General features: G+C 36.7%; 1 protein-coding gene across 1 annotated transcript; it reads right to left on the bottom strand.

The window, feature by feature from the left end:
* Positions 1-1,816: 1,816 nt before the first annotated feature.
* Positions 1,817-20,689, bottom strand: RBP1 (retinol binding protein 1). The gene is made up of 4 exons (XM_084291667.1): positions 20,481-20,689; positions 19,693-19,871; positions 5,211-5,312; positions 1,817-1,951 (listed from the first exon to the last, which is right to left on the bottom strand). The coding sequence occupies exons 1-4, from the start codon at positions 20,551-20,553 to the stop codon at positions 1,898-1,900; spliced, it is 408 nt and encodes a 135-aa protein (XP_084147793.1). The 5' UTR covers positions 20,554-20,689; the 3' UTR covers positions 1,817-1,897.
* Positions 20,690-21,121: the final 432 nt, after the last annotated feature.

Here is a 21,121-nt window from a genome sequence, read left to right as displayed (position 1 = left end):
CCTTCTCCCTCCCCTAGAACCTTTCCATGGTATTTAACCATAACCAGTTCTGACCTTTCCCACTCTAAGTACAAGAGAACTTAATCACAATTAACTGCTGGTCTGTGTATCAGTCAGGATAGATATCCATTTAACTGTAGGAACAGCTAGACAGCTAACACATGAGTAGCATTTCCTTACATCTGGTTGACTAGGGCCAAGTGCAGTTCCCAGTGCTATACATGTATATTGCCAAGAAATAAGCTACAAGGGAACCTAAAGGAGACAATTGCATTACATATGTCTGTAATTCTAGGTTGTGTAAACATCTGTTGCAATAGTTACACAAGAATTTACCTGGGAGGGAGTATTTTTCACCTGTTTTGTTACACATCACATGGGGTTGTGTAAACCTTCATAGATAATATTGTCTGTGTACTTCCTTATGTAAAAGATAGAACTTTACAAAATTAAATTAGATGTATATTACAGTACATCTTGTGCCACATTTACAGTATATAGTACAGTTGAAATACCATAGTTCAGAAAGTTTATCACCTCCACTGTACTAAATTCTTAGTTTAAAACAAATGGTTCTGGACCTCCGTTTCTTCATTTGTTAGATCAGACTGGTAACATTTCTGAACAAGTTTAATAATACTGCATATTTTAGAGCTGTCTCTGGTTAGTAGAGAATGTCGTAACTTGTTCACATTTATGCAATGAATGTCTAAAATTTCTCTCAAGTCTTAGCACTGGGCTCCCAAAGCAGGCCAAAGCAATACTATGTCCAGGGGTTGCAGTACTTCGGAACATCTTGGACGCTGCCATAGCAACTTCCCCACTGATCAAGTCTCTGAAAATGTCTAATAACAGTTGTTGTAGGACACACTTTTAACAGTGTGCCTTCTGCTAAAGGTCTGATCCATCAGGCATCCTACATCCTTGAGTCTTTTTGAACGTGATGCGAGGTGCTGGTGCTAGCTGTATATCCAGTGTATTGACAGTCTGAAAATACAACTTTGGTTTATAAATCACTATGAATGTTTATAGTGACTAAGTCAGTGGTAGAAACTGCTAGGCCAATGCTTTGCTATACATATATGCTGCATAAGAACATGAACACAATGATGTGTCCTAATAAAATTTGCAAATGATACCATAGAAAGCAATGCTAGTCATACCTTTTGTTTGGCATGTGTACAATTATATAGTTTCTAACAGTGATCTTACTATTTGTTTCTTCAGAATGGAAAAGTAAATAAATAAATTAAAAAAAAAAAAAAAAAAAAAAAAAAAAAAAAAAAGAATGGACAGACATTGGCTAAAGCATTTAGAAAGCAATTGCCCCTTGGCCATGGTTCTTTAAGTGCTATTTTTCTCGACTGCTGATCCATATCTTTACTTAATTTGGGAAATCATACCTTCATTTTTGGTAGAATACTTTCAGTGAAGTATTGTTCCAATGGAGCTGATGCTAAAATTCTCACTGACCTCAGTGAAATCAGGATTTCCCATAAGCCACATACTGCACTTTTTTCACTTCCCTACAACAATTCATTACCTGAAAACAAGACTACCTTAAGGTCCCTTGCTAAAGCTACGGAAGGGTGATTTCCATTATGAGTAAAGCATGTGCTCACAAGTATCTTGCTGTATACCAAACAGCCTCCATTTTGGTGTCGTCAAGAATTACAGTGCACACCCATTTAAAACGTTCAAAAACTTTAATGGGTTTTATTTTCAATTACTTCTTTAAAATAATTTGTTAAAAATATTTTATTCCAACTATACTGTTCTAATGTAAGCTTCATCTCTGTGTTTACTCTCTTGTCATTGACGGTCATTACTTGTGCTTGGAAATTTGGTGGCAAGTCTGTAAATTCTACTGTTCTTCATTTCTGTATCAGCAGTAGGCTCACTGTACCTTCTTAAAGACCTGCTTACACTTGACTCCGCACACTCTTATTTCCTAGGAAGAGAAAATAATTAAAAAAAAAAACAAACACAACAACTTTTACATAGGACATGCATTATAAATTCACATATATGTCCAGCTTGAGTATGCAATTTCTTATCAAACTAGATTGTATAGCTTGTACATATTTTAGCCTATTTTTTAATCATAAAAGAAACTAGCAGGTTTGGGTTTACTTTCTGGAGAAAGGTGGAATAAGAGAAGTTATTTTGGGATCCCAGAATTTAAAGGGCCAAATGTGTTCCTGGTGCATTATTCACTATTTGTGTGTGCAACTGCTTAAGTCTTTGAAATGAGCGTTCTGTATTTTAGACACATGAACAAGTTATTTGGGGATGGATTTGAATAATGAATTCTGTATGTTGATGATTGGTAGTTCAAACCTACAAAACTAGAGAACAGCTGAAAGCACAGTCTAGCAACAGGGCAGTCACAGCTAGGAAAGGACATGTAATTGTATATGTAAGAGTTGAGCTAGGTCTATAAATCCCAGCATGGCAGCGAGTTTTGACTGACCTTGGCCATACTGGATGCCTAATGCTTTCCACTTGTCTTTTGTGTTCCACAATAGGTTTTTAAAAAATCTCTACTTGCTAATCATCAGGTCATAGTTACTTGCACATAAGCAGATACATTGATGTTTGTGTCTTGGGCATTGATTTGCGAGGCTTACTGTTGTCCACCTAGCCTTGCTGAAGATGCAGTTTAATTTTCTGTATTACTGAAACTGTTGAAGTTACACCTGAGAGTTGCACACAGTCTTTGTGGGGATTTGTGGAGGTGTTGACTGGTTTTGCTAGAAAAAGAAAATGGGTGGGGCTTCCTAAGGGACATAAAGACAAAGATTATGTGTGACCTAGAAGTAGGGTAGCGCTTCGTATTTCAAGATAAGACTTTTAATTAAGCTGTCAGAATATTTTGAGGAAATGGGGAGCAAAGTTAACTGGAAAGTTATGCCCATTTTCTTACGGGGGACTTTGATAAAATGACTTATTAAGAAGAACTTACACTGGATCAATAACCTTATTGGCATATGTTGCTAGCCTGCAGCAAGAGAAGGCGCTTCATGGTGAATTGATGAAACAAGCAGACTGATGCAGTGATTTTAGCTGGGACCTGTTTTGTTCACTTTATATATAGGTAACCCAGAAGAAAGAGTGTGCTGTAAGTGCTAAGAGATCTGCTGACAGTGATAAAAACCTACAGAGCAGAAGCAATCAATACAATAGAAAATGGCAATAAAACTCAAAAGGAAATTGAGAATGGTCAAATAAGTCACTCACATAAAACAGAATCTAAAGAGGAAAAAGAACTACACAAAGTACAGACCATAGAATGAAATGGTGAAAATAGGAGGCGATAAACTACTAAAGGATGTGGTACTGCTTTCTACAGAACCATGGAAGGAATTAAATTAACACTTGGCTCGTTGTGTAAAGTTCAATAGGATCATAAAACTATCGAAGTATCAATTTTTTAGAGGTAACTGTCCATTGTACCAAAGTACTCTCAAGAGTACAGGACCTAGTAATCTTAGCTGGTCAAAAATAAGATACTAAACGGGACTCGTTTACTGAATGTTTAATAGACAAAGTTACACTAATGAGAATTCAGAGGAATAAAGAGGACATTTTTGAAGTTCATGAAACATAAAAAGTGATAACATTGAAATATTGGGAACTAGTCTCTAAAATACTTGGGTACTTCCCTTGCATGAAGGAACTTTGTACTGACTTCTGTGTACAGACAGATCATGGTAAATTGTACAAGTGCCAATTAGTGCAGTGATGCCCATGTAAGCTGGCAGGTATGAGACAGAACTCTCCACAGCCTTCTGACGCAGCAGCCTCAGACCTGTCAGGTAACCTCAGGGTACCTCAGGGCACTAGACAACAATGTGTGAGCAATGGAATTTCATTTTATGACTTCTAAAATAACCCCCCTGACAGGTTCAGGCATAGAAAGGAGTCTGGCCTGGAGGTCCACAGCCAGGCTGCAAGGCTAGAGCATGAATCAGAATAAGGATACAGAAATCTGGGCTAAAGAAATTGGTGTTGCGGGCAGCGAGTGGGAAGAGAGAATGAGTGCAGAGCTGTCAAGGGACAGGGACTAGGATTTGCCAAAACGGAGGCCAAAAACAAAATCTAAGAGCAACTACTGCCATCGCTTCATGTGAGTTGAGTGCTGCAGGGAGTAAGTTGAGCTTCAAGGTCAGACAGCGTGGGGCTAATTACAACCCCTGTGCCAACAGAGAACCTGGAAGGGCAGCTGCCTGCGGTCACAGCCCCGACTGTTGAGTTTGGGAGACAGTGTGCAACTACTGTAGCCTGTTTGTGTGCAGACAAGAGGGAATGCATATACACAGAAAATTTTGGAGTCTCCTTTTCAGAGGTTCACCTCTGCTTTCATTGAGACCATGACTGCAGCTGTAAAGTTACTTCCCTATTTACCTGCATTATATCAGATGGCAAGGTCTATCACATACATTCCTTTTCCAAACTGTTTTCTGGGACTTCCAGTACTTCCTGAAACTTGTGTGTAGTAATAAGGGGCTTTGGGAACTTTCACAAAGATTCATTTATAACTCCATTACTGATTTGAAAAAGAGAACATTCATTTTAAATGCTGTGTGCTAATAGTACTGATCAGTGGAATGAAATTGAAGTTGGATTTTATTATCTCAGCAGGAAGAGTTCATTTTACCCACACTGATGAGAGAGCGAGGATACTATGAAGAGCTGTGTAAGAAAAGAATAGACGTCTTCTTTCAAATCCTGATAACTTAGAAAAGATAGAAATGGTGATCTGAGAGAACATGACATGTTAGAAAACTTAATTGCTGTTTTAGTTCTCTAGGCTATAATACAGTCTAGCCTGTAATTATTTTAGAAGAACAATGGTATATTTCCCCCTTATGGCTTACTGTTGGATGTGTACTTTCACAAGTTCCCATACTGTGTATTTTATAAAATGTACAATAAATGTCTTCCTCAGTGTAAACATTTCAAACTGCTCTGTTCAGACAGACAGTTAACACAGAAAGAGTACTACACTGAAATGAGGCAATCTCTGCAAGGAACATAGAAGAATAATGGTGCCAAATGAAACGATTGCTTTAGAAAGAAGTCAAATGCAGCAACAACTTAATTATGTCAAAGAAAGACAAGATAATATAGCACACAGCTTGCTGCATTACATCTAGCCATTTGACTAAGTATTAGGATGGTGTTTGAAACCTATTACACGATCTTACCAGGTGCATTTCATCTCCTTCAATCCACTGAGTCCAGCCACGATCTTCTTTTTCTCCTTTCTGTACGCAGAGAAGCTTATCTCCCTCCCAGGATACTGTGGTCTAACAAAACAGGCATGTTCAGTGCTGCTGTAGCATTTCCTGATATTATGATTAGTTTGCTTAAAGAAAACCTACTCTACGTTATAATAAAAGATTAATGAATTTCATAAGAATAATTGCAGAGCATTATAATAATTAAGATAATTATAAAAGATATGAGCTTAAATGGCAAGTTGTTGTGCAACTGCCTGTCAAAACTCAGAAGGGTGAGATAAACTGTTTAACAGTAAGAAAACAAACAAACAAAAAAAAACAACCATAAAAATCGTTGTGTGAAAGTGCACTCCTCCTTGCTAACAAACACAACATCAAAAGGGATGTGCAGCTGTATTTGTAAGAGGAGCTAAAAACCTGAGATTCAGTTTCTTTCCACCATACAAAGGATTGTCCAGCTGCCCTACCCAAACATAATTCCCACATACTGGCAGCTAGGGATGCACGAGAAAGGCTTTTACTGCATTGTTTATTATTATTATTTTTTAATATATGTATATATACATATATTTATATATGTATATTTTATATATATATATACACACATATATACATATATTTCCCCCCCTCCCCCCCCCCGTGTCTTAATTTGTCATCAATGATAGAGCAGAGTGATTTGGAAGTATCAGTAAATTGATAACTTTGCCATAATCCTGCTTTGCCTAACAGTAGCTGAAGAACTACTTGAGCCAGGTTTGGCAGAATAAGAGTAAGGTGTTGCAGGATTCATCACAGCACTTTTGTGAACACCTGTGCTGCCCTGAGTTATTGATTAATAAAAATACTGGAATGTATGAGGGTGCATCTTTCAGCTTGTTGCTGCGGTTAGTATTTACTAACGATTTGATTTCACCCCTCCTTAAAATAAAGAGAGCAATATTTTGTAATTTTTTTTTTTTTTTTTTATGAAGTGAAGACAAGAGCAGTGGCAATTTGTAATGCAGTTCTGGTGCTGCAAAAGCTTAGGATAGTTGAGCATCAATATTAGCACACTGCTTTTAAATCAGCTTGTGTGAAGTGAATCTGAGGACTAACTACAGAATTACTATCTACCTTGTTAAAGCCTTCAAGCCAGTACCTGTGTAAGTAGCTGTGGTGTAAATGCCTGAAGTAACTAGGAAAATAAAACTAACATTCACATTTTTAGGAAAAGGTACAGCATTGAAGAGGCTTTCAGGGTAGGGCATAACTGCATTATCTGAGCATTCCCTAGGCTCCCAACCTTAGATGCTATCGCGCTGGGGAAACTTGGTGTGCTAGCTCTAAGGAACAGCACGGAGCATAGAGTGGAGTGGAGACACCACGGCTAGGCTCTGTAATCAGATGGGACCTCGATTGTTCTTGTGCACAAAGCTGCACTTTTTGCCACCCTAAGCCAAAGACCTGTCATGTTTTGACAAATGCTGTACCCTAGTGTACTTTTTGCTCATTATAATATCATTATAATACCAAAACACACCTCCATCCCAAAAGCTACCCGCCTCCAAGGTGCGACCACCCCTCACTGAGCATGCGCTCTGAATTCCTCGGAGCCTATTACTTTAAACGGAGACGGGAAAACTTTACACCAATCATAACTAAGATATGCTTGACTAGAGCCACTCAAGCTCCACCCAAAAGATAGAAAATAATATAAATTGGCCCAAGAGAAAGGGGATGTTAGGGAAGATACCACCGTCAGGGGAGATACCATCCCGAGGACAACATCCTTAGGACCTCCTGACTCCTGGGATCAGTCGACGGGCTGAGCCTCTCTTCCCCCCCCACTGGGACGCCTTTGGGTGAGATCTGAACACTTGCTTATAAATCTCTATAGAGTCTTCGATCCTTTTAACGCGTTTATTTCTAGGCTGCACACCTGTGACACCTGTAAACACCTGTAACATCTGTAACACCTGCAACACCTATAACCTCTGTAACATCTGTAACATCTATAAACATCTATAACACCTGTAACACGTATAACACCTACAACACCTATAACACCTGTGTATTTTATGCATACTAACTTGCTTTTGCAGACAGTCACTATCGCCGGCAATCCAAAAGAACCTGATTATCTGTTGCTGTAATAAACCATACTTGATTGCATTGTGATAACTCTCATTGAGTGCAGCGAGGGTGAGGGTGGTTATCCGTGATAGTTCAGTGTTCTGAATCTAACCAGACCCCCAGGCAGTTAATGCATTTTTGGTGAATGTCCGAACGGACCCCCAGATGGTTAATGCGTTTTTGGTGAATGTCTGAACGGACCCCCAGGCCGTTAATGCGTTGATGGTGAATGTCTGACTGGACCCCCAGACGGTTAATGTGTTTTTGGTGAATGTCCGACTGGTTCAGTATCCTGAATCTGACCGGGCCCGTAACGGTTAATCAGCTACACCCCTTAACGTGACAGTAGCCAAATATGGAGACAAGATATCCTGTTTGATTTTTAAGAGAAGTCAGTCCACATTTGTTATTCTGGGAATTACAAGTTCAGCATTCAAGAACTGCACAGTGCTATTTATTAAATTTGTGTATGTCACAAACAATTCTTAAATGATAACCACGAGAGCCACCATCTATAAATGAGTACAGCCAGCAGTCCCCACCCATGGGAAGCTTTAGACTAAACAAGCACGGAAAATGAACCACTAGAAAGAGTGCCAGCATAGATAATCATAAGCAAGGCATTATTAGTACTCCTATACAGTCTGTTTGCACCACACGAGGTTTCTTAAAGACAGACTTTTTTGTCCTTGCTAAAAATCTCTCATTTGTAGAATGCATTGCCAAGTTGTTCTGTCTCTCCTGTAAAATAATGTATTTAAACCTAGTAGTAGATAGCATTTTTTTTTAATGTTTTCTTTTAATGTTTAAAATGCTCACACAGGAAGGGACAACACATTGTGGCAAAGCTGTATTTAAGAGAGTTATTGTGATCGCCATAGTTTATATCCTTTTCCATATCTGTTTTGATTTTATGCATGCCCATTTGGAAAGTGGAGGGAAACAAATAACACTAGTTAACACCTTAGACTTTCTGATGATTCTCAGCATCACTACTATATCAGAAAGTGAAGATTATTTCTTCCAGTGATCAGACAAAAGGGATACCGTGGAATAAATCAGTTGTATGTGTAGCTTTGCTTAGTACCAGTACTTATTTCTATCCCTTGAGTACTAGCTCAGCATAGCTGAGTCATTAGATTACCTGTAAAGTTTTATTTCATAGGTTTATACGTGAATTCACAGGCAATATACAATGACAAAATAAGAACTTTATTAACACTACTAACATGCAAAGTTAGCTCTGGAAGTTACTAGTCCTGATAATACTTCACTAGCTTAGTACACTTGGGGGCAATAGAGAAACGTTTGTAGCAACACAAAGAAATGTTAACTTTTTCAGCCTCTAAGGGTTTTAAAAATTGTTTCATCTCAGGAAACAACAATTTTTTTCTCTTGCATTTTGTTTTTTCAATCAAGATTAGATATCGCTTTTGGTGACTTGGTGACAGTCATGAAAAGTAAAATATCACAGACTGTTAACCGAGCTGTTTTATCAGAATTCCCAGTTGTCATCCTTTGCCCTCCCTTTCAGGCATATAAATACTGAAGGGATGTGAATAAACCATACAGTTTCTGATTTTTGTATGTGGCTCTTTTGCTATGAAGGTTATAAAGGACAGAAAGTAGTGCTAGAGAACACAACATTTTCTCTTCGTTAGCAAAAACAACCGTTTTACGACAGTAAGATTAATCAGTAGTATTTTTATCTTTTCTTTCTTTAGATCAAACTCTAAAGTCGGAAATAACAAAAGACCCAAATAATACAAAAGACAGAAGTTCCACTTTTACCTCAAATCAAAGAGAACAATACGCTCTTCAATTCCAAGTATCTCTACAGAGACACACAGAGGATGGAATTGTTACAGCTGGTGTATGTGCGGCCAATAGCCCACTCTTTACAAACAGCCAAGATACAACAAAGCTTGCCTTACAGCATTTCCAAATATTTGAGTCAGAACATAATAACAACATTCTAAAAATACCATTGTAGGGCAACTTTTGGTAAATATTGGCCCTTCTATTGTACGTAAGAGCAATGATTTAGAGTTTACCATTTGGTGTATAAACTCTCCTTTCCTTGTGAATACAGAATATCAGTTCAGTGACTACTGACTGGGAGAAATACTGTAGCTTCAAAAAATGTAGGATATTTTCTGGGTTCATACCCAGATGAACCCAGATACTCCATACCTTAAGTGAGAAACTGAACTATTTATGTCTTCCTCACCATTTTCCACTTTCTCCAGGAAGACCCTTTACATTTTTGTGTTAATCTAATGACAGTATATGGGCAACAAAGAAAAAAAAATATGTCTGGAAGAGAAAAAAAATGGTGGGGAGATACTGTAGGCAATCAAAATCTCCCAACAGGGAGTGCTTGAATTCCCTTAGATATAACATCTGCCTTGAAAAACTGTACTGTGCTGATATATTTTTTAAAAGCTTTATTCTTCCAGACTGATCTTTTCCGTTGCATTTCCAAAAGATGGACAGTGTGAAAGAGAGTGTTAGAAATGTATCATGTGTCATTAGTCTGTGCATCATTTCACTGAGCTACATGAACACTAGCACCATGCAGTAATTAAAGGAGAATATTGATCAAGGGTTTCTTACGCATGTTCTTGAGTCTCTTACTGCCTGATCAAACTTAAAACTTAAGATGAATACACACTAAGTGAAATAGATGTAATTCTGTAGACAACTTCACCAGAAAATGGTGATTAATGTGATTAGTGGACAGTGTGATAAAAAGTACTGAAGGAACACAAGGAAAGTTAACAGGAGATAAAGTTAGCCTTGCCTCAATTTAACTTGTCTCAAAAATTCTAACCAACAATACTGCACCTCTTTGGGATTATGTACTTGGTTACATACTCTTGAGGTATAATAATGGGGCTTATCTGGGAGGTGAGGATGACAAACCAAGGCAATTATTGATGAGGCTCCACTGGATTAAACATTGTAGTTAAGTCTCTATTGGAAGAGGCCAGTATCATACCAGTGGTCCCAAAGACTGATGGTATTTCTGCCTGAGCATCGCTAGGTAGAGACAGATTACTTTACAAAAAAAAGAATTATACTTAATTCACTAATTATATTATCATCTTTGAAGCCTGAGAATACAGTAAATATTTAAATTTTCTTTAGTTTTATTATATGATTTATATGGTTTTACACTATTTTTGTGCACTTAGATATTTTTATTACCTGGCCCCTCACATACTTCTGTTAGTGATTTATGAAGATTTCAGTTACAACACTGTAGTCCTTGAAATAAAAAGTAGAATAAATGAAAATTAAAGTACTCTCATTACTGTTTTCAATTATGAGACAGAGATTTATTAAATGAAATATTTAGAAAAAATAAAACAAAACTATCAAGTATGTATTTGCATTTTCTCTAGTTGCAGTAACAGTAGTGAAGTCTTGCAGAATTACAGTAGATATTACTTTCAGCTTCTAGTGGTAAATCATATTGACCCACAGACAGAGATATTGACTCTTGTAATTTACTGAAACATTCATAAAATAAACTAATTTATCAGAAAACTCTGCACTTCCCAGTTAGGTCTAATTGCAAGAACATCTGATGCTGGCGCTGCACAATGTTTCTCATTCCCATGTTAGCTGTTCCTAACGTACTTGTTGGTGTTGTGCACTATACAGCTGAAGATACCTAATGCATTTTACAGATGAATGAACTATAATATTTTTATAAGTAGTCCACGAGCATATTTTTGCTGATGCTATATAGATTTTTGACACACTGCATTTACAAATATGAATTGCAGCTACCACCCTTCATCAAAGATGTGTTATTGATTTTCTATCTTCAGGAGAAACACAGCTGTACAAGTTCTATTTTTCTTCTACTTCCCTTCACAGTGCTGTCTCTATATTATGGTGCAGCAAATGACTGCAGTGCCCTACAATTGCATGACACAGGTCATTTTCCTTCTCAATCCAGTAATTCTGTGTTTATGAGAATAACTAGTCATTTACAACTGCAATTATGATTTAAGAAAGACCAAACAATGAAAAGAAGTTGTTTAGGTCAGATGACACAGGAAAATCCAGTTCAAGCTGTGCCCTGTAGTATGCTTTTAGATAACACCAAAAGAAATACTCTAGTATTTTTGGTCAAACATAGCTATGTATCCAACTAGATATTTATTAGATGCTCAAGATAAAGTATTTACATCTCAACTAAGTATCGAAGTGATATAAAAACATCTGATAAGTAGTTTTCAGGGGGAATTTTTCATCAACTGAAATGCTGATGGAATAAAATGTTGGTAACACAAACAATAAAATATAATGGTGAAAGTGCATTCAGTAAGGTCATAGTCGCTACCTGTTACTTTCTGTATCAGAGGCATGCTGCACACTGCTAACGGGAGGGCTACAAACATGTTCAGTTTGTCATCTCTCCAGCCTGTAAGTCCTTTTATCACATCAAGTCTGTATCTGCAGCTTGTTGACAGATTGTTAAACTATTGAGAAAAGAGCAGATTCAAGCAAAAAAATACTTGATACACTAATATTTTTCTATTTCTCTTCCAATTCCATAATTGAAATTAGGTAAATAAGTTTATTTCTAAGAAAAGTCAGATCCAGGAATACTGGGAACATGCAGAAAATCAAATGAGGGAATGAAAAATATAGGTAATTTTTCAATGAAACCTAAGTTAAACAAGATTATCTACCCAGAAAAGTTTAGACATTCCAGAGCTGAAAAAGTAAACTTACCATTAAGACATTCAGTCTACTTTGTAAGTCTATTTGAAGAAGTCCCCCGTTTTCTTATAATTACTTCTTCAAAGTAGACTTTCTAATTTATGTTTACTTCAGCTGTTCATTGTTTTTACAAACTTTTGAAGCACGTCTCCGTAAATTAGGTACTTTCTTTGCTCCCTACATGTGCTATGGTAACAGCTCTGTTAATGCGTGAGCTACCACACTACAGACCTTGAATTAAAAATCCTGGAAGATACAGTCATGGAGATGTATCAGGCACTGAAAAAATGAGAATCAATTAGGAAATCGATTAGGAATCCATTAGGAAAAGGCCTCTTCATCTTTCCTAGTAGCCCAGTAATGTTTGGTGGTTTTATTTCTTATATTTTTTTGAACTGTCCTGATTCTTGATAGTTTTTGGGCTCTGAGATACCATATCTGAGAACAAGGTGGCGCTATACTGGAAAAAAATAAATGGCTTCCTATGAGGTCACTATCATAGTTAAGAACACAAATGGAAATACTGCTAATTTTCACAACACATTATCAATTTACATGGTCAATTGGTTGTAAAGTATAAATCCTTTGAAAATACATATGATCTTAAAATTTCATTCAAAAATATAAATGGCCTACATCTCACTACTTCTCGTAACTTATTTTAATTATATTAAGAAGGTATCAAATTTTCTTGTTAACATAAAAACAGCTTAGGATGATACAGATAAACAGCTAAAAAAGCAGCATTGCCATCTGAAAAAAATCACATACGAACTACAGAAGCATATCTTATTAGCCATGAAATTTATTCTATTGAAAGAAACTTACTGATTGCTTATTATTCATAACCATTCCACACACTCCAGGCTCTTTTCAAAATTTAACAGAACCTATTCTAGTAGTATTGAAAATAGAGATACGAAGTTATCATAATTTTAAAAGATCTAACAGAAATAAGGGTTCAACGTGGTGTTTCCCAAAGAGCCAAGTCTCTAAACAGAAAATCTGTGGATTAATTACGTCTCTTCTACAGGAAAATATCTAGCAAACATTCACCAACAGAAAAATTAGTGGTAGGATTCCTGCACATCATCTCAAGATATTGTTGTTGGACAAAGGCTACACATATTTAGCTATCCTTTAGCTGGGGAGCATGGTAAAGACTGTACAGATCTTTCCTTCCCATAACAACTTCAGTTCAACCCTGCAGAAGCACCTATAAATCTAACCTCCCATTTAATCCTTCCTGCTTTAAGCCAAGCAGCAACAGATCTCCCGAAGTTAGCTAACAGGAAAAGGATGGTGGCACAATACAACACATTTCTCATTACTTTGAGGGGCTGGTGCATGACATATCATAACGGGTACCTGTAGCTATAGGACTCTGAAATATGCCTGTGCGATTCTGAACTTACTCAGATCATTACTGAAAGACAAGCTGGTTATAATGCAGGCATTCCGTACCTGACTGATAAGCTTACTGAAGTTTGCTGTAGTCAAAAAAATCGGACTCTTGTATAAGCAGTGTTTTGCTTCTGTGATTGTCACCAACTCCATTGCTAGCAAACAGAATTGTAATGACAACTTTTAGATCAAAGAGTAAGCTGCTGTAGCACAGGGTCTTAAAATGTTGAACACTGTTGTTCTAAATGTTATTTTGAATTCTTGCTCATAAGAACAATGAGGGAAGGCAATGACTGGAGACATATGCCAGGCTCCAGGCTACGCAGGTGACAACATGTGGGAGAAAGAGTAGAATAAGTATTCTGGGTAGTACATCAAGTTTTATTTCTTAGGAATGGTAATCTTTTTTCTTACTGAAATAAAACTGTAAGAATCCATACAAAAATGGGATGACTTGCTTATATCCTACATCAGAAGAAACTACAAAACAATAAATCCAATTCACTTTGTGCAAGGATCAGAATCAATTCTAAGACATTCACTGTTTAATTTGATGTGTATAATTGAATTACCCTCTGTAAATTTAGCAAGATGCAATTGTACATAACACTAATGGTTTGTCATTCAAAATCCAATTTGATAAGTTAGGTTCTCCAGTTTTCACCTGATTCTTTGTGATGGCACACACTGCATTCATCATTCTCTGAACTTTTCTGGATGCACACAAAGCTGAAATACTATGCCCATCCAAAACCTCCTTGCCCACAACACTTTCAGAACACTAGCCGTTGTTTTGTGAGTAACTAGCTCAAACTGTTGGTTAGCCTCAGGTATTCGGTATGAATCCCGGACTACAAGCTTTGAAGTTAACGATATCTTAATGCATACGACAAAATGTTCTAGAGATCTCATCTGACATCATTATGTAAATGTGCTGAACAGATCACTTACAGATAACAAGCAGTACTGCCAAAAGGCCAAGTAATGTGGGAAAAACAAAAACAAAACAGAAAACACCACAAAAACACAATACCAACAAAACAAGACAGAAAAGAAAAATGGGAATAGCATCTCATTAATGAGCCTCAGGGAGTGAGAGAGGCAGAGTCAGATCCAAGAGTGGAACTTTGTTCTCTGGTTGACTGGAGAACCATTCTTCCTCACCTGGAGACAGTAGTTTGTAAAAGGTCAGGAGTATCAACACAAAACTACGTGAAGACTACTTCCTTTGAATTAAAATCACAAGAAGTCAGAGATTATTTCAAGAAGCAACTGGGGAATTTACATTTCTGCAGAGAGAGGGAGCAGTAGATTTGAGAGAAGAATAGTGTGTATATATATACACACATAAGTACAGCCAATCATAAACACATCTCCCAGCAATACTCATTCTAGAACAATCCTTCTTCCAATATAGTATATGAGAAAACACTTACAAACCCAAATCCATAAACTGAAGTAATTTTTAAAAAGAAAACGAAAACATTTGAAGATGTGAAGAAACCAAGGATTTGAATCAGAAGGATCAAGTAAAGACATACACTGCCCATCTTGCATCTTACTAGAAAGACAACTCATTTTGAGTCTTCTCATCCTGTTGAGGATCCCTAGTGAAATTCTAAGTATCACTGGTGATTGCTTTTTTGACAGCAAAGTAATCATTCCAATACCTATTCTAAACTAGATTAACAGCTGTGAATTCCATTTGTGGAATAGAGGAACCCTGCCTAAATAACAGTTAAAAAAGTTTAATGAGCCATGTAATTTTATAATAGGGCTTTATTCTGACCTTGCAGCAGTATAAATCAAATTATACCCAGAACAACTAAACTTTATTGTGTTTTCCCTGAATATAAACTAGACAGGAATCAGTTTCACATCAGGCATGTTTATTGTTTAAAACAGAGCCATGATCAACCTCAAAGACCCTGCCTCAAGTAAGACCTTTCACTAGGATATGGCACGTGCAACTGGCAGAATGGTTGCTCAGATGCCTGTGGACAATCCTTATGAGGCTGTCTAAACATTAAATGACTATATACTTTCAGGAAATTATTCCACATGGTAACAAGTATGATTGATCTGTTAAGTGAATTCCAAATCCCCCCACCTCCCATACACCCTACTTCTGACTGACATACCAAACAAATGTGCCGTGAAGGTGCATAAAGTTAACTTTTCTGTTTCATGTCAGATCCTACCCCATTCTTACATTTACTGTTAACATATTTTACATCGTAGGCATCTCCTCGGCTTCCCTGTTTATTACTGACTGTGAGAAAGGGAAGTAAAATTATCTGAGGATGAACGGGACATGCTTTTAGAGACAGATATCAACTAATTATTGTTTCAATAAGCTTTTGCTTCTTTGGTGCACAACAAAATTTTTCCACAGTAAAGCTCACATGCTTGAAACAAGCTTTTATCATTAGTGTAATAGCTAAAATGCTTGCTAAATTAATTGTAACTAGAGACTATGGAATATATCTTTAAAATGAGGAAATTTCATGATGGGGCTGGATATTTCACTGAGAATGAAGATAGCACAGTGAAATACTCACTTCAGGCAATACCTAAGTCATAGTTACATATAAACTTCAAATTTCTGTCTTTGTACACTAACACCTAACGTATACTACCAGTTAAAACCAAAACCAAACTCTTGGAAGTAGTGGAAACTTTAGCACATGGTCCAATTCAAATATCACATCACACGAGAAATAATGTGATACAATGTGTAGAAAGAAGGCCAGAACATTAATATTGTAATTTGCACCTTGTAATGTCTGCAAAGAACATAAGATGCTCTTCAGTAAGCAAACTTCTATTTTATCTTTGTAGTTCAAATTGCCAAAAGTTTTAACAACCCTTAAGTATAACAATTAAACTTGCAGAAACACATCTTTCATGAATGTGCCAAACAGAGAAACTCTAACTTCCACCTAGGAGATAAAATCTCTAGGGAAAAGCTCTGGGAGAAGTATGATAGCACCAGGATTGATACACCTTGTCTGCATTTCCTAAGAGACAAGGCTGTGCGGCAGCATGTCCCACGCACTACTGATAGTGCTCGGTACACGTGGAGTAACAACTGCCTTTAGGCAGCACCTTGTGCTGTCATTAGTGCTCTCTCCTGTATGGTCAACTATCCTAATCTTTGGTTTTACAAAACAAAGAAAATCTAAGTTCTAAAGAAGCAAATTTTCACTTCCCTAGAGAAATAAAACTGTAAAGGAGCTGATATCACCAACTGATGTTATTTATATCCCTTAAGAAAACAGAATCACCTAAAAATGAGTGTCAGAAAAAAGTGACAGTTAAAGGTAAAAACAAAATAAAACAACTGAATCTGCTAAGGTTTATCCAGCTGAATTAACTCCCTGTTCCAAGTTCAGAGGTTTCCAGCAGTGACCAACTACAATAAGGAAAAAAAAAATCCAAAGTGAAATCAAGGAGGAATCCCATACCATCACAGGAGTACTAATCCCTATTGTCATAACTTCAACTTTCTTCTAAAATTAGAATCAGCAAAAGAGTTTAGCCTTTACTCATCATAGACTATTGACGTGGAATTATTGTAATTATACTGTACCCTGACAGACTCAAAGGTGTATTTTACAACTGAAAGGTGAACAAAGTTTCAGTGAATTACAAACAAGATCCAACGTGTTCACTGTGCTAATATTATTTTTACTGATGTTAACTCTAGTTAGATGACTCTTAAAATATATTCATCATTAAAAGAAACATGATCCATGAATGATTTCTAAGGGTATTTTTACTAGTCTCATGATGATTGCTCTGCTTTATAAAACTAATGTTTAATGTGTAATTTGTCTTATCCATGTTACTTTGTACTTCTAACGCGTTGAGTTTCTTGGAAGAACAGCAGGACAGCAAGGAGAGAACTTGCCCAGTGGTCTCCTCAGTTCATAATATAGATAAATGATTCATAATCTCTCCCATTAGACAGATTGAGTATTAATGATTAAGCCATTTATGGTGTGCAGTTTCACAAGCTATAGATGAAGAAACGAAACATTAAGAATCACATTCAACCTTTGTTTTTATGGTGGCTTTCCTCATAACACCAGTCAGGGAGTGTTCCAGTATCTCTTGCATCACCTCCATGACCCTTCCTTAACAAGGCTTCCAGCCCGTTGGAGTTATTTCATTGCAAACTGCAAGCCTGGCCTGACGGTACAGTTATCAGATTTGGACTGAAGTAGCTTCCAAAAAACAGCTCCTTGTACTGTTTTCCTTTGGAAAAGCTGTGGTTTCACCAAGAAAATAAATCTTTAGTCAGAAAATTGAACTATAAAGTATGATACATTGCTACAAGGCAACAGTCACAAAGAGTGACCTTAGTTTTAGGGCTGCAGTTGGTATCTGCTTATGATGTGGGAGGTCAAGAAGAGATACTGAAGACTTCTGAAAGCTTTAGTGAAGTTGTATGTCTAAGCCATTCTCAACAAAGAAACAACCAGTTAGAGTTAGCAAGACCACTTTTTTTTTTTTTTTGAAAAGGCAAGAAGTTGAAGCTACCTCCTCTTTCCAAGGCTGAGTGATTTTGCTATAAACAATCAATAGACAAATTGTTTAAGCAACACTTGAAATCAGGGTGATCTAGGTTCCACCCCAAATCTAATACCTGCTTTAGTGACTAGAATAGTCTCTATATTCTCCTTTCTGATTCAACACTTTGAATTCTTCCCCATCACTCAATTTAGCAAAATAGGGTAGCTAATATTGACCTGTTATAAATAGTGAAGTGTTAAGGATATTTTTCAGTGAACCAGAAGTTGTGTCGTATTTGTTCATCATTTCAAAAGCATGGCTGGTCAAGGGCCACATTTTCATGTCTTCTGAATCAGCTTTTTCAGCACGCCAGTTGCCTGACACAGTTTATGAGAACTCATTGCAGGTATATGCTAGCACAATTACTTCATTCTGACAAGCAGAGGATGTTTTAGTCTGGAGCTCAATGGTATTTAAGTATAGATAATGCTTACCTGAAAACAGTTCTGTACTCACACAAACCAGCAGTTCACTGAATTAAACATGGAGGACTCAGACATTTTTAGCACTTGAGTAGATGACTTGAACATTGCTAACTATTGCTATCTTTGACAGTACTTTAGCCACCTAAATTTTTCCTTAGACTCATAACTGGTGGATCTGGACCACATCACCTTGGTGAAGAGCTTTCCAGTAATCAAAAATGCATTATGACATTATGCCACTTTCCTTTACACAAATATACTTTGATTCTCCCATTTGTGACTTTTGTATTCTGTACTCTATCGTGTTTCTACCTTCTCTAACAAGGAGTACAGAGGGGTTAGCTGAGGTCCTTGCTTGCTGATTAGTGGTTGTTTTTTTTTTTTCCTGGTCTTTGGGATCCTTCATTTCCTGCATTACCATTACCAGAGCAAAAGTAAATGTATATACCCTAACACTGGAGAACAGTACTTTGTAAATGGCAGTATCTATCTATGAATGGAAACCTATTAATTCCATTTTATATAATTACTCCTCTAGTCTCTCCTGAAATAATTCTTGTGCTTATCAACTTCTTCACCATGGGATATTGCAGGCATCATGCCCTTGAACTAACAGGAAAAAAAACGTCCAGTCATATTCACCTAAAGAACTTTGTATTCTCAAGTTTTCTCTGTTAATTGGTATTTATAAGTCACAAGTTAGAAAACACCATCTTTCTGGCAAGCAAAAAGAGCTCATAAGGCAGAGTTCTTGGTGTTTGCTTATTGACTACAAAGATCTGTTCCAGAAGGCTAATTAACGCATCTGCTCTACCAAATACGCACAGAAAGGAAGGAGCACAAAAACAAGAATAAGAAAAGCAGCAGGTTTCTAAACACTTGGCCATTGTTGCACATGGGGAAGAGCACCTAGACCTGCAGCTGTTCTTGTACTGTAAAATATTAGTCTACCAAGAGATTCTGAAAACTCAAATGTAAATATCTTTCTGTCCAACAGATATCCCCGTGTAATTGAGTAACATTTAATTGAAATTACTATTAATTCATTGAAAAAAGTCACAGGAATAATTTTAGGAACAGACACATAAAATGGCTTATAGATGTTGTCTGTGCAAGGCCTTGGATTATTAATAGTCTTAATAGTCTTTTTTTTTTTTTTGGTTAGTTGTTACAGTTCTAATGCTTACCATGCATTTGCGATCATCCACCCCAGCTAAATCCTCCTCAAACTCCTTCCCTACATCAAATTCCATGATGTAGTTTCTAAAAGTGCTTAGCGTTTTAATGATCATATGATCCCCATTCTGAAGGATTTCTTTGTCAGGCTTTAGCAAGTTTGCTATTTTTCTTACAGCAACATTTACATCTGAAAAAGAAAAAGAGTTATTTTAATCCAGAAAAAGTCTACCACAAAAGCAGGCTTGTAGCTCTTGGGAGGACTAAAATGAACATGGATAAATAAACATCCAGATCTTTCAGGCCAGATTGCTTAAAAGGAAAAATCCATAGCCTAATTCTTTTAGCTTAAATAAGTTTGTCTTGATTTGCTGATTATGTGGAACCCTAAAAAACACCACTTGTATTTCACAGTTACTAAGGGTATCAGTATTTCTATAGAACTATTAGCATTTTGCATGCTTCATCAAATGTAAACATGCAGAATTGCATCAAGTACATCATTGCCTCCTTAGCACACATGAAACTTTAAGATTATGGTTGGGTTTGAAATTTGAAATCTGCCACTTACCTCTTTCAGCTATGTAGTTTAATCACTGTAAAATTAATCGTCAAGATGTTAAAAAGTAAAGACTGCTTAAGACAATTTTGCATACAGCAATTCTTACAGTGTATTCCCAAAATAAGTATTTCTCGCAAAAACGATTTATGACTGTACAAAGAAAAATAGGTTCATGTCAGGACTAAGACAGGTAGCATTTATTGATTATTTATCAAAGAAACATGAAAGGAAGCTTACCCAGTGCTTTCAGATACTCCTCAAAATTGTCATTGCTGATCATTTTCCAGTAACCATTAAAATCTGCAGGCATCCCTACTTTGGGTAATTGTTGAAATAAAAGACTCAGAACAGCGTGTTGATTCTGCACCTCACAGCTCACTGCCTTTCTTTGTGGCAAGTTTGAACTCTGGTTTCTTTTATCTGTTTTTTTAGACCATGTAGCTATGCAAGTCCTTCTAATCCGATTATTGTTGAAGTGTTGCCTTTAAATCCTTCCACAAAGCTGAACTTCTGAGATTTCTAATGACACCATGATAACTTGATATAAACAGAATGAAACATTCACTTTCCTTATAGCTTCTGGAAGGCCACTGATTATCTAGAGATCCATTTTAACCATATTAACTCTTCATTTTTCAAGCTACTCAAAAGTAAGATCTTTTAAATGGCTTTAGTTTAAGTTATTACCTAAACTCACAGAGGGTATGCACCAGTGTATTTTTGTTTTTTCTTTTTAGGCACGTCCTACTTGCTTATGTTCCAGCTATTTTATGCTACCTTCTATTTGGAAAACAATCATAAGACCTTTTCAGTGGAAGCAATCTGTATCTGACATTAACTTGTTCCACAAGCTCCTTAATTCTACCCATAGAAGCTGT

The sequence above is a fragment of the Netta rufina genome (assembly GCF_964035555.1).
Source record: "Netta rufina genome assembly, chromosome: 9".
NCBI lineage: Eukaryota > Metazoa > Chordata > Aves > Anseriformes > Anatidae > Netta > Netta rufina.
Note: the sequence above shows the minus strand (reverse complement) of the source record. Positions and strands in the feature narration are given on the sequence as shown.